Raw genomic sequence first — 9,835 nt, 5'->3', positions numbered from 1 at the left:
GAAATAAAATATTTGAATTAAACAGTAATACCTATGGCTTGAGCTAAAATAGCATTTGCATCCTTCAAAGGACTACGCCTCTTTTTGACATCATGCCCTGCATTTGATAATTGCGTATCTAATTTTTCTCTCCTTGCTCTGGCACGTTCTAACATTCGCTATTTAATTGAAGAAAATCCAATTGTTACAATGTACATAAAAAGCTACAGAGAAAAAAATAGGATACTAACATAAAAAATACTGAAATGAGAATCAAAAACAGATGCTAATATAAATTTTATCGGGGAAAGTTTTGTTAAAACTGAACGTTCAGTTTAACATTTTCCTTCAAATTTAGAAAACGTGTTTTCGCTATATGTGCACATTGCGAACGAACGAAAGGGCCTTACCTGAGTGAAGGGGTCCATTGTATGGTAAAAGGATCTGTCCTAATCTCCAACCGACGCTTTCTAATTATTTTTAAAATATCAACACGAGCTACGCTTCACGAAATTTTACACACTCGATGATAATGTAAAGCAAGATATAAACGACAGATTGCTATAAGAAACAGGATGGTGTATTTACGTTACGCGAGAAAAACAACGTTTTCTACGATTCAAACATGATAGCGAAGCGCCGTTAAAACACCAACCGAAGCACTCGGCTCTGACATCAGTTGGAAGAGATTGGAGCAACTGGCGGTAACTGCAGATCTGTAAACGGCAACAAACCTTTCTCCGCGGTGGGGCAAAGTACGTTTGCATAGGAGAATTTGAAATGCTACGTTTTCATTGGTCGTCGAACGAGAAATGTTTTGCCGTGATAAGTCTGAGTGCCAAAAAACATAAAAAAATGGTAAGTTTCAAACAGCTTGGAAAAACAATCTCAGTTAACACATTCATAACATTAGATGTGCTATATTGAACAATGGCGAAAATACATATAGTAAATAGAGAAACAATTTAATCGTATGGCCTAAGGAAGATCGTAAGTTTTTATTAACCATCAGAGCTATAATTACTAATCATGTCCGACTACTTTGAATACATATATGCAAAAAGAAAAAATTCTCAACCACAGTTACAGAAGAATATATAAATTACTTTCCTATTTGTATGCTCGTCATTAAATACTTTGGGAAAGAACAAGGAAAAACAATTTATAAAAAGTCTTTATTGGAAAATTATATTAAACAATTAAATGTAACATATTTAGGAATTCCTTCATAGGTCAATTTTATGATCTTTCAACATTTATATCACAACGGTATGAAAACGGCATTTTGTCTGTTATCCCGAACTGTTAATATCTAATCTGTTCAGTCAGGAATGTCACATTTTATGAATCTCTATTATTCAGACGTGAGATGATTCATCGCCCGTATCTGCAGCCATGGCTTCACGATTTTCATATGCCCAGAAACCGTGAAATTCTATTAAAATACTGACCATCGTATCACCCTGACCACTAAAACGTAAATCACAGAATAGAAATCTATGGTAATTTGCTAAAAAAATATAACCGTGAGCGTAATAAAATTATTAATGATTCATTTACCAAGAAAGTAAATCCTGTAACGTAATTTTACATGAATCTACTGGTTTTACCATATCAAATATCTCGTCTTTAACATCCTCAAAACTGACTGGCTCTTGACCGTGCATAGTCATCTGTTCCTGTATAGCCTGCGAAGCACATTGACTCATTCGACAATTTTATTATAAAACATAAACCGTGCGAAAAGAAAATATACATACCCGGAAAAAGTAATTAAGGCAGAAAGTATCTAAGTAACCACGATTGTTAATATCGAGAATTCTGAATAAATAATGTAAGCTTTGTGGTTCGTGACGATTTTCTAATGCTAAGACAAAATCCAGATAAGTCTTGTAATCCATTTCTCCCTCGTATGTTAAACATTCTTGGAATACTCTTTCCAAAAATACTCCAGTCAACGTACCTGTCCCATACCTATGTTAGAGAAAGACTTTAACAAATCAATAGGTTTATGAATTCTAAGAATCGTATCACAACCCATGTCTAAATTACCCTGCCAGCTCTTCTTTATTTAGCATCCCATTGTGATCTCTATCGAGGTTCAAGTATTGTCCATAAACTTTAAGAGCTGATGGAGCTGAAAACCAGTTCGCTTCCTGCAAGTCTTTTGGCAAATCTTCATCTCTCAGTTCTAAGAGATCGTCAAGAAAGCTGCACGCCAGAATATCCTGTATTCTAACTCTACCAGTTCTGAGAGGATCAAGGAAAAACAAGAATTTCCTTACTGCTGTACAAACGTAAAATGAATGAAACGACTTCTCAAGTCCTTCAAGCTGAGGTAAAGTTGGTATCAGTTCCAAAATGTAATTCTCCAAGTCCTGTAACATAGAAAGAACAATGTGAATCGTTATAATTGAAATTTCTTCAATAATGCAATTGAGATAGATTAAAGGTATTTACTGATTCTCTAAGATATCCCTGGCCAGTAACATCGTACAGGGAAAGACCAATTCTTGTTTGATGCAACCAAACTTTTCTCATAACGTAATTAAACAGGGCCATTATACTGATCCTACCGTGAGGATCACCCTGTTGCAGTTTGGCAAAAACGACTGCAGTAAAATACTGACTGCATTTTGTTCCTGCCAGTTTTCCTACTTTTTTGAAGTCTTCATAATTAATTAATTGCTCCTCTCCTGACAAAGGAGGACTATGGTGTTTATCTAACAACACCCATAAGGCTTTTAGTTCGTTATTATCTAATAACTGTCGCGAGCGTCTTTGTAAAAATAAAGCCCGTGTCTCTTCCCGCAATTTTTGTGGTAAAATTTCATCTTCTTTCGGTAACTGCAACAAACAGAGCAACATGTTAATTCTTTTTTTTCTCACACTTTTCACGTTACTGTCTATTTGCAAATACCTTACCTTAAAATAAAATTTAGGAATCACTTTATAAGTTGAATCTTTGTCTTTAGCTTTGGCGCCCTTCCATTGTCCATAAATCTTTTGAAAATATTCATCCTCGTTCTTTTCATTTTCTTCTGGTTTTACTTCTATACAAACATAAATTGTTGCAAGTATATAATAATAATAGTAATATAATGAATTTGAAAATGTTTCAATAATTGCCATTAATATTTACGTTTATTTGCTGTTACACATTTTCGGAGTACAGTTTCCAGTTCCATTTGTTTTGAATGTAATCGTGCTTGTAATTAAGGTTAGATATAATCATCGCACTAACACTATATCATACGCCAGCTGGTCTTTTTTGCCATTATCGTGTATCCTCACCCCTAACCAGCCAGCGATCCAGGGGAGCGAGGGGAGCGAGGGGAGCCAGGGTGAGCCTGCAGGACCTGCAGAGCTTAAGAGCTTGGTGATTGTTTACGGAAAATTCGGTTCACCTTTGATAAAACTAGATAAAACGGAGTTTCTTCACGTTTGTTCTCCTCTGTGTTACTTCATCATAAGTACATATGTATACTGAATCGCCGAAAAATGTTTCAAATTGGACTGGATCATAATGTAAAGAAGGTTCATTGAAAGAAGATTTTTAGATTATTAGTTTATAGACTACTTTATATATAAATCTTGACCAAATGTTCCACGTAACCATAAGAATGGAAGTAACTTTCACTTATATTTATTCAATAACAAGAAGAAATTGACATGTGAAATTGGATTGTAAATGTATAAAAAATAATAGATCATGAGATGATGTCAATCTATGAAAAACATAAATGCGTACAGTATGACCAAGGAAATTAGTTCCAATATATTTAAAAAAGAATGCAAAGATAATGGATCAACGAATGATTATTATTATGAAGAAGACTTGCACCAATCTGTTGGAATTGCAAATATTTATAAATTGAACAATGACTGCCTGATGCTCATTTTTTTGCATTTACCAATTATTGATAGGATTAGAATTGAAAGAGGTATGTATTACAAATGTAGGAGACATAATAATTATTAACTTATCTATACTAAGAATTTTTATATTTAATATGTTTTAGTGTGTAAGAAGTGGCTGAGAATAAGCCAAAAATCTTGGTATAATCTAAAGAAATTAGATTTAACAAATTCTGTCTGGGGATTTTCATCTGACATTAAAGTAAAACAAATCAATACGCTTATCCTTCATAAAGTATTATCAAGATGTGGCAGATTTTTAAACGAAATATATTTAGATAAAACATTTTGTGAAGGTAGAGAAAGTGCATTGGCTGTAATTGGTGACTTATGCCCTAACATAGAAACTATTGATGTCAGTTGCCTCCAGGTACCTTCAGTGGGAATAACATCATTAATAAATAACTGCCATAATATAAAGAAACTGAGTTTAGACTGTATATGCCTTTTTGACACAGATTTGGATAAGCTATTTAAAGCAAATCAAAAGTTACAATATCTTAAATTAATTGACGTTAAGATTTCTGGTAAATGCTTGTTATATTTGCCATCAGACGCGATAGAAGAATTAATTATCGAAAGATGTGATTATGTACGAGACGGTGACGTTGTAGAAGTAAGTTCGGGAATCTCTAAATTTATTTTATAAAACGTCTCATTTTATGTATTCTAATTCTAATGTTTTACATTTAGGCAGTTGCGAGATTAATTAATTTGAAGTGTCTTATAATAACAGATAGTTTCGACACTTGGGAAAAAACTACAGAAGCTGTTGGAAAATATTGCAAACGTTTAAAAACATTAGAAATCACTGGTAAATCAAGTATATTACAATTCAATGGTATATCATGTATATCTTCATTAGTTGATCTCGAAAGCTTAAAAGCGAGCGTGAATTGGTTCATATGTAACTCAATTCTTCACAAATTAAGTCTATACTGCCAGCAACTTATTTATCTAGACCTTAGCGGTAAGTTTAATCGTACTTTATAATTAAACAAGTACGATTGATATCATAGATATTCTCCAAATTATATTATTTCTAGATATTCCAGGGCATTTTATCCGAGATTACACTCTGGCAGCTATAGAAAAATTCACAAAACTGGAGATATTGATAACACGCGATCTATATCAAGTAACCAGTAACGGGTTATTACATCTGTGTAATTTGAAGCAATTAGTTTGTCAAGAATGCTGTTTCTTTGATATAACAATATCAAATTTTATTCAGTACTCTTATCAAATGGAAGTGTTAGACTTGTCTGGATGTCGTAACATAACAAATGCTACATTAAGAAGAGCGGCAGCAGCTACTGCTTGCAGAGTTAATAATATTACTCTAAATTTATTCGTCGGTGGAACAGCAGTGGATCTTGAAACATTCAAAGATGCATCGCCCTTTTTACATATAATTAATAAAGATTCGCGTTACAAACGGATATTTCCGTTCCATCCGAGCTCTCTCTTAATTTAAATTTATTTTCTTATTATATAGTTATGTACAATCATTGTAAATATGTATCAGATAATTTTATGGTAAAATCTGAAGCATTAATACAAACATTTTATGAAATCTTAAATGAGTAAGTAATTAAAACCATTCTAAATCCTGATCTCCCTATTCGTGTAAATGTTCAAACCATTGAAGTTGCAAATATATTTAAATTAAAATAAAGAGAGTTCCAATTTTATTTTCGGATCCAACAGAATAACATACGCTTACTTTCATGTTTATTTTAAGTCGAATACTGATCTATAGTGTAGGATTCAATCTTGAATCAGCGACACATGACAGACGTATACATACATATACGATGTGTGTAAATTTACTACCACTAGTAAATGCAGCGAATTCACATGAACAAGCACACAGCTTACTTTCATTCTTCAATCATGACATCGAGTTCTGAAAAATGAACGGAAATTCTAACGGGGAACATAGGATCGAGGAGATTATAAATCGAAAATCTATAACAATGACTGATTATATACAATGTCTTTCTAATAATTTACAACATAGTCACATTCTCGAGGATAATGGTAATATAGCTTGGTTAATTGTATCATCTCGTCAATTTGTTTATGTGTTTCACATATTAAGGAATTTATTTGTTATAGATGCACTTTGTTGTGATTTTTTGCCTGTCACGGAAGACGGTGTGCCAATTAGGAAATTGTTCATTAGCAACTTAGCAGAAAGGGTTTGTATACGTACCATTGGATTTGTAATCATATAATTTAACGAGTATGTTCCCCTGTATAGAAATATACTTTTTCAGACAACGTACAAGGATCTCGAAAAGTTATTTTCTAAGTATGGAAATGTAGAAAGCTGTTTTTTGCGAAGGAATCAAGGAAAAAGTAACTATGCATTTGTTACTTTTAACAGCGCAGAGGCAGTCGTAAGGTAACTTGAAATCGAACAAATATGAAGGTGAAATTGTAAGTAACAGGATTATGGTATTCATGACGATGATTCTTAGAGCTGTATATGAAGAAGATACCATAAGATTGCACAACAGAAACTTGAAAGTTGTGCCAGCTGATTCATGGCATCAACCAGACAATATAGAGAATCGATATCACAACACAAAAGATAAGAAAGCGTGCAATGAACAGTATAATGAAGAATACTTACAAAACGATATGCATACTAGCATTCAAATATTAAATAACGACTGTTTGATACATATCTTCCTTCAGTTGCCAATTGTAGATAGAATTAGAATAGAAAGAGGTGAGCATAAATATGGAAAATACACTATTCAAAAAATTACTCCATCACGAGTTATAGTCCTGATTTGTGTAAGTTATATTATTTTTCAATGATTACAGTGTGCAAAAGGTGGAGAATATTGAGTAAGGAATCTTGGCACAGTGTAAAAAAACTGGATTTATCGTCTTCAATGTGGGGCACTTTACCTGGTTCGAAGCATAGAGAAATTAATACAAGTACGCTCCGCAAAGTGTTACTGCGATGCGGTCCATATTTAAATGAAATAAATCTATCTCAAATGTCTTCCCCATTGAATCCAAGCACACTGACCATAGTTGGCAAACTGTGTCCCAATTTACAACGAATAGATGTTACTGGTCTTACTGTTTCTACATCCGGTATCAATTCGTTAACGGACAATTGTCGCGATATTGTAAAATTTAGTCTCGGTTCTACTACTCATATCTGTGATTTGGATCTACAAAGATTATTTAAAGTAAATCAGAAGTTACGATATTTCAAACTGGCTTTTGGTAAAATATCTGGACGATGCTTATTTTATGTACCATTAGAAACGATGGAAGAAGTTGTACTAGAAAGTTGTAGTTCTCTCCAAGAACGTTCCTTGTCGAAGGTAAATCCAAATGTGAATTTCGATTCGGTTTATTATGCTACGTTCCACGGTTACCTGATTTTAACTAATTTATACTTTTGTAGGCGATTGAAAAGTTGCAGAACTTGAAATCTCTCACAATATCTAAATGTTTCGATATATCTGGTAACGTTATACAAGCTATTAGCGCAAATTGTACGACTTTGAAAACGCTAGAGCTTTCTAGTATCTCGTTTCTGTTACAATCGAGTGACATGCTACACATTGCTGAACTAGTTAATCTTGAAGTTTTAAAAATCAATGCGAATGCTGTAGTTACGGACGAACTACTTATTAATTTAGCATCGAAATGTCTGAAGCTCAAATACGTAGATATTACTGGTAAGTTAAACATGACTTAAAATACGTAGCTCGTGTAAGATTCATATGTAAAACTTTCATACTTGTTGCAGAATGTATTCTTGTAACGAACGTTGGCGTGGCCGCTATATCGAGTTTACCGAAGTTAGAAGTATTAATTATGAATTATTTACAATTAGTAACGGACACAAATTTGCGAGATGCGTGTAATTTGAAAAGATTGGAATGCCGCATTTGCAAATTTACAGATAAAGTAATGACAAATTTAATCGGATCCGCGCCTCAATTAGAGTTATTAGATTTATCAGGATGTTGTGGAATTACAAATGAAACGTTAAAAAAGGCTGCCATTGTTACTGTTAATCGTACTAATAACACAATTTTAAAGATATTTGTCGGTGGTACTTCAGTAGAGCTTAGTACATTCGATAAGATATCTCCGTTCTTGCAAATTGTCAACGTAGACCTTTCTAATCGTAATAACTCGTAGTATACTTGATGAGACAATATGAAAATATACGAGCAATATGAACAGTCATGCCAAATCAAAATACTGTTGCTTATAATAATACGCTCAAATTAGAGTTAACGAAACCGAACGGTGCTTGAAGTTCTGTATTGAACAAAGACAAACTTATATTTTCGTAAATACGTACATTTTATTTTTCAATATATTCAGATTTCTATGAGTAAAGATTATCGAGTGAATTTCAATGGAATAAATTTATTCTTTAAATAGTTACAACATTCAGACAGTGAATTGATACAATTGGCAATTGTTATGCAGAAATTTGCAACGATGGATATATCTATCTGTAACAAGTGCCAGAAGTAATCATCTTATCGACAGTTAAGACTCACTGTTCAGTGAATAGAACTTTTTTTGCGTATATACGTATCTTACGTAAATTTCACGATAAGACTACTTTTGAACAATTTTTTTTTTCCGTTTATAATATCTGAACGTCGATCAATTTACCGTAAATGGTATTACGCATATTATTATTGGACATACAAACATAATACGAAAGATCAGTTCTTGGGCGTCTTACGCTTAGGCACGTAAATGGGTATGTAGGTATGTACATACTCACTGTGCTCGCAAACATCACAATACGCTCGTAGCACACTCCGATATTTTTTAAGCCATATCGGGAAAAAGGCTAACATTGCGATTATATATTATACTATATAAAAAAAACTGATGTCTCGTTGAATGTAAATAATTCGGAAAAAATAATACTATGGCTATAACTTTTATACATACGTAGTCATAGTGTTTCTCGTTTAAAGAGAAAAAGAAAACGCATAACGTTCACAATAACAGAATAATGATGCTTAGATATCGTTATACTATGTACATATAAACATTTTTTATCAGCACATTACAATGATAAGCGACTATATCTACTAGGATTGTATATTATTAAACATCTGTCTATTGTTACGGACCAAACGTCTGATTAAGACAAACAACTGAGATAAATTGTAGCAACAGAAATATTGATTCCTACATTTGTAGTGTTCTGATTGAACATTTTGTTTCTTTTTTAATAAAGATTCGAGAAATGGAAATCTATCTTTTCAAATATTTCCCTTCTTGACGAATATGATAGAGATTCCCTGTTAGCCTGCGGTGTCAGATTTTGTCCATTGCTTCAAGCAGGATCTGCTCTATAAAAAATATATACGCAGATCGACATCAGATTGGCGGCGGGCGATGATGCGTGTCTGTTGTCGGATTCCTGGCCGTCTGCTTCTGGTTCAGTCTTGACGTGGATTGGCAGCGGATTCTGCGACAAGGTCATGCAGCCTGGCTGCTTCCGGTTTGCTTAGGTGGCCAGACACTGCTTCCGAGGTGGAGGCTGATGTGCAGGCGGATCTGTGTCGACGCCTACAGCTAGTCTGATGCCGATCTGCATATATTTTGCTAACAGGGAATTGTTATTTCCGTCTAATCACATTTTGAATTACATTGGAAGTACCAAACAGATGGTTGAACTTTCAAATTACGTTTTAAAATGATTGCACAAGAAAGATTCGATGCACAACTATACAGTACATACAATCGTATACACTGATTACTGATTATCGTATGAACACATGGACGTGCATCAAAGTTGTGTCGTCAATTGCACCTATGAAGTATAACATATAAGACCGCGATGTGCGATACTATATGATAAATTCCTAAACATTTAATAATAACTGCATTAGCAATATGTACCAAATAAAACACAGATAAA

At 33.5% G+C, this 9,835-nt stretch overlaps 4 protein-coding genes across 5 annotated transcripts in view; 2 read left to right on the top strand and 2 right to left on the bottom strand.

Annotated features, from left to right (window-relative positions):
• The window catches only part of LOC108623271 (anillin), a 12,325-nt gene extending 11,668 nt beyond the window's left edge, over nt 1-657 (bottom strand). Inside the window, exons 1-2 of the mRNA XM_026812114.1 lie at nt 390-657; nt 32-158 (exon numbers count right to left, since the gene is read on the bottom strand). Of these exons, the coding sequence (XP_026667915.1) occupies nt 32-158; nt 390-407 (145 nt within the window). The 5' untranslated portion in view covers nt 408-657. The remainder of the gene's footprint in view (nt 1-31; nt 159-389) is intronic.
• Nucleotides 658-1,168: 511 nt separating this feature from the next.
• LOC108623272 (serine/threonine-protein phosphatase 2A regulatory subunit B'' subunit gamma-like) lies at nt 1,169-3,295 on the bottom strand. The gene is made up of 7 exons (XM_018021668.2): nt 3,122-3,295; nt 2,905-3,032; nt 2,440-2,826; nt 2,032-2,357; nt 1,740-1,953; nt 1,540-1,667; nt 1,169-1,449 (listed from the first exon to the last, which is right to left on the bottom strand). The coding sequence occupies exons 1-7, from the start codon at nt 3,165-3,167 to the stop codon at nt 1,338-1,340; spliced, it is 1,341 nt and encodes a 446-aa protein (XP_017877157.1). The 5' UTR covers nt 3,168-3,295; the 3' UTR covers nt 1,169-1,337.
• A 4-nt stretch (nt 3,296-3,299) lies between these two features.
• On the top strand, nt 3,300-5,474 carry LOC113464116 (F-box/LRR-repeat protein 4). 2 transcript variants are annotated; one of them, XM_026812117.1, is made up of 4 exons: nt 3,300-3,923; nt 4,002-4,513; nt 4,591-4,867; nt 4,953-5,474. In XM_026812117.1, the coding sequence occupies exons 1-4, from the start codon at nt 3,710-3,712 to the stop codon at nt 5,372-5,374; spliced, it is 1,425 nt and encodes a 474-aa protein (XP_026667918.1). In that variant the 5' UTR covers nt 3,300-3,709; the 3' UTR covers nt 5,375-5,474. The 2 variants fall into 2 exon arrangements, with proteins under 2 accessions (XP_026667918.1, XP_026667917.1); XM_026812116.1 differs by having other exon boundaries at nt 3,303-3,923; nt 4,944-5,474.
• An 87-nt stretch (nt 5,475-5,561) lies between these two features.
• On the top strand, nt 5,562-8,104 carry LOC108623264 (F-box protein SKIP2). Its single transcript, XM_026812115.1, has 7 exons — nt 5,562-5,940; nt 6,019-6,101; nt 6,180-6,307; nt 6,384-6,637; nt 6,736-7,250; nt 7,334-7,610; nt 7,682-8,104. Exons 1-7 carry the CDS (start codon nt 5,814-5,816, stop codon nt 8,077-8,079), a joined length of 1,782 nt encoding a protein of 593 aa, XP_026667916.1. The 5' UTR covers nt 5,562-5,813; the 3' UTR covers nt 8,080-8,104.
• The last annotated feature ends 1,731 nt before the right edge of the window (nt 8,105-9,835 follow it).

Source organism: Ceratina calcarata, unplaced genomic scaffold (genome assembly GCF_001652005.2).
Source record: "Ceratina calcarata isolate Rehan_Ccalc_2016 unplaced genomic scaffold, ASM165200v1 scaffold259, whole genome shotgun sequence".
NCBI lineage: Eukaryota > Metazoa > Arthropoda > Insecta > Hymenoptera > Apidae > Ceratina > Ceratina calcarata.
This window is presented reverse-complemented; position numbering and strand designations above follow the sequence as displayed.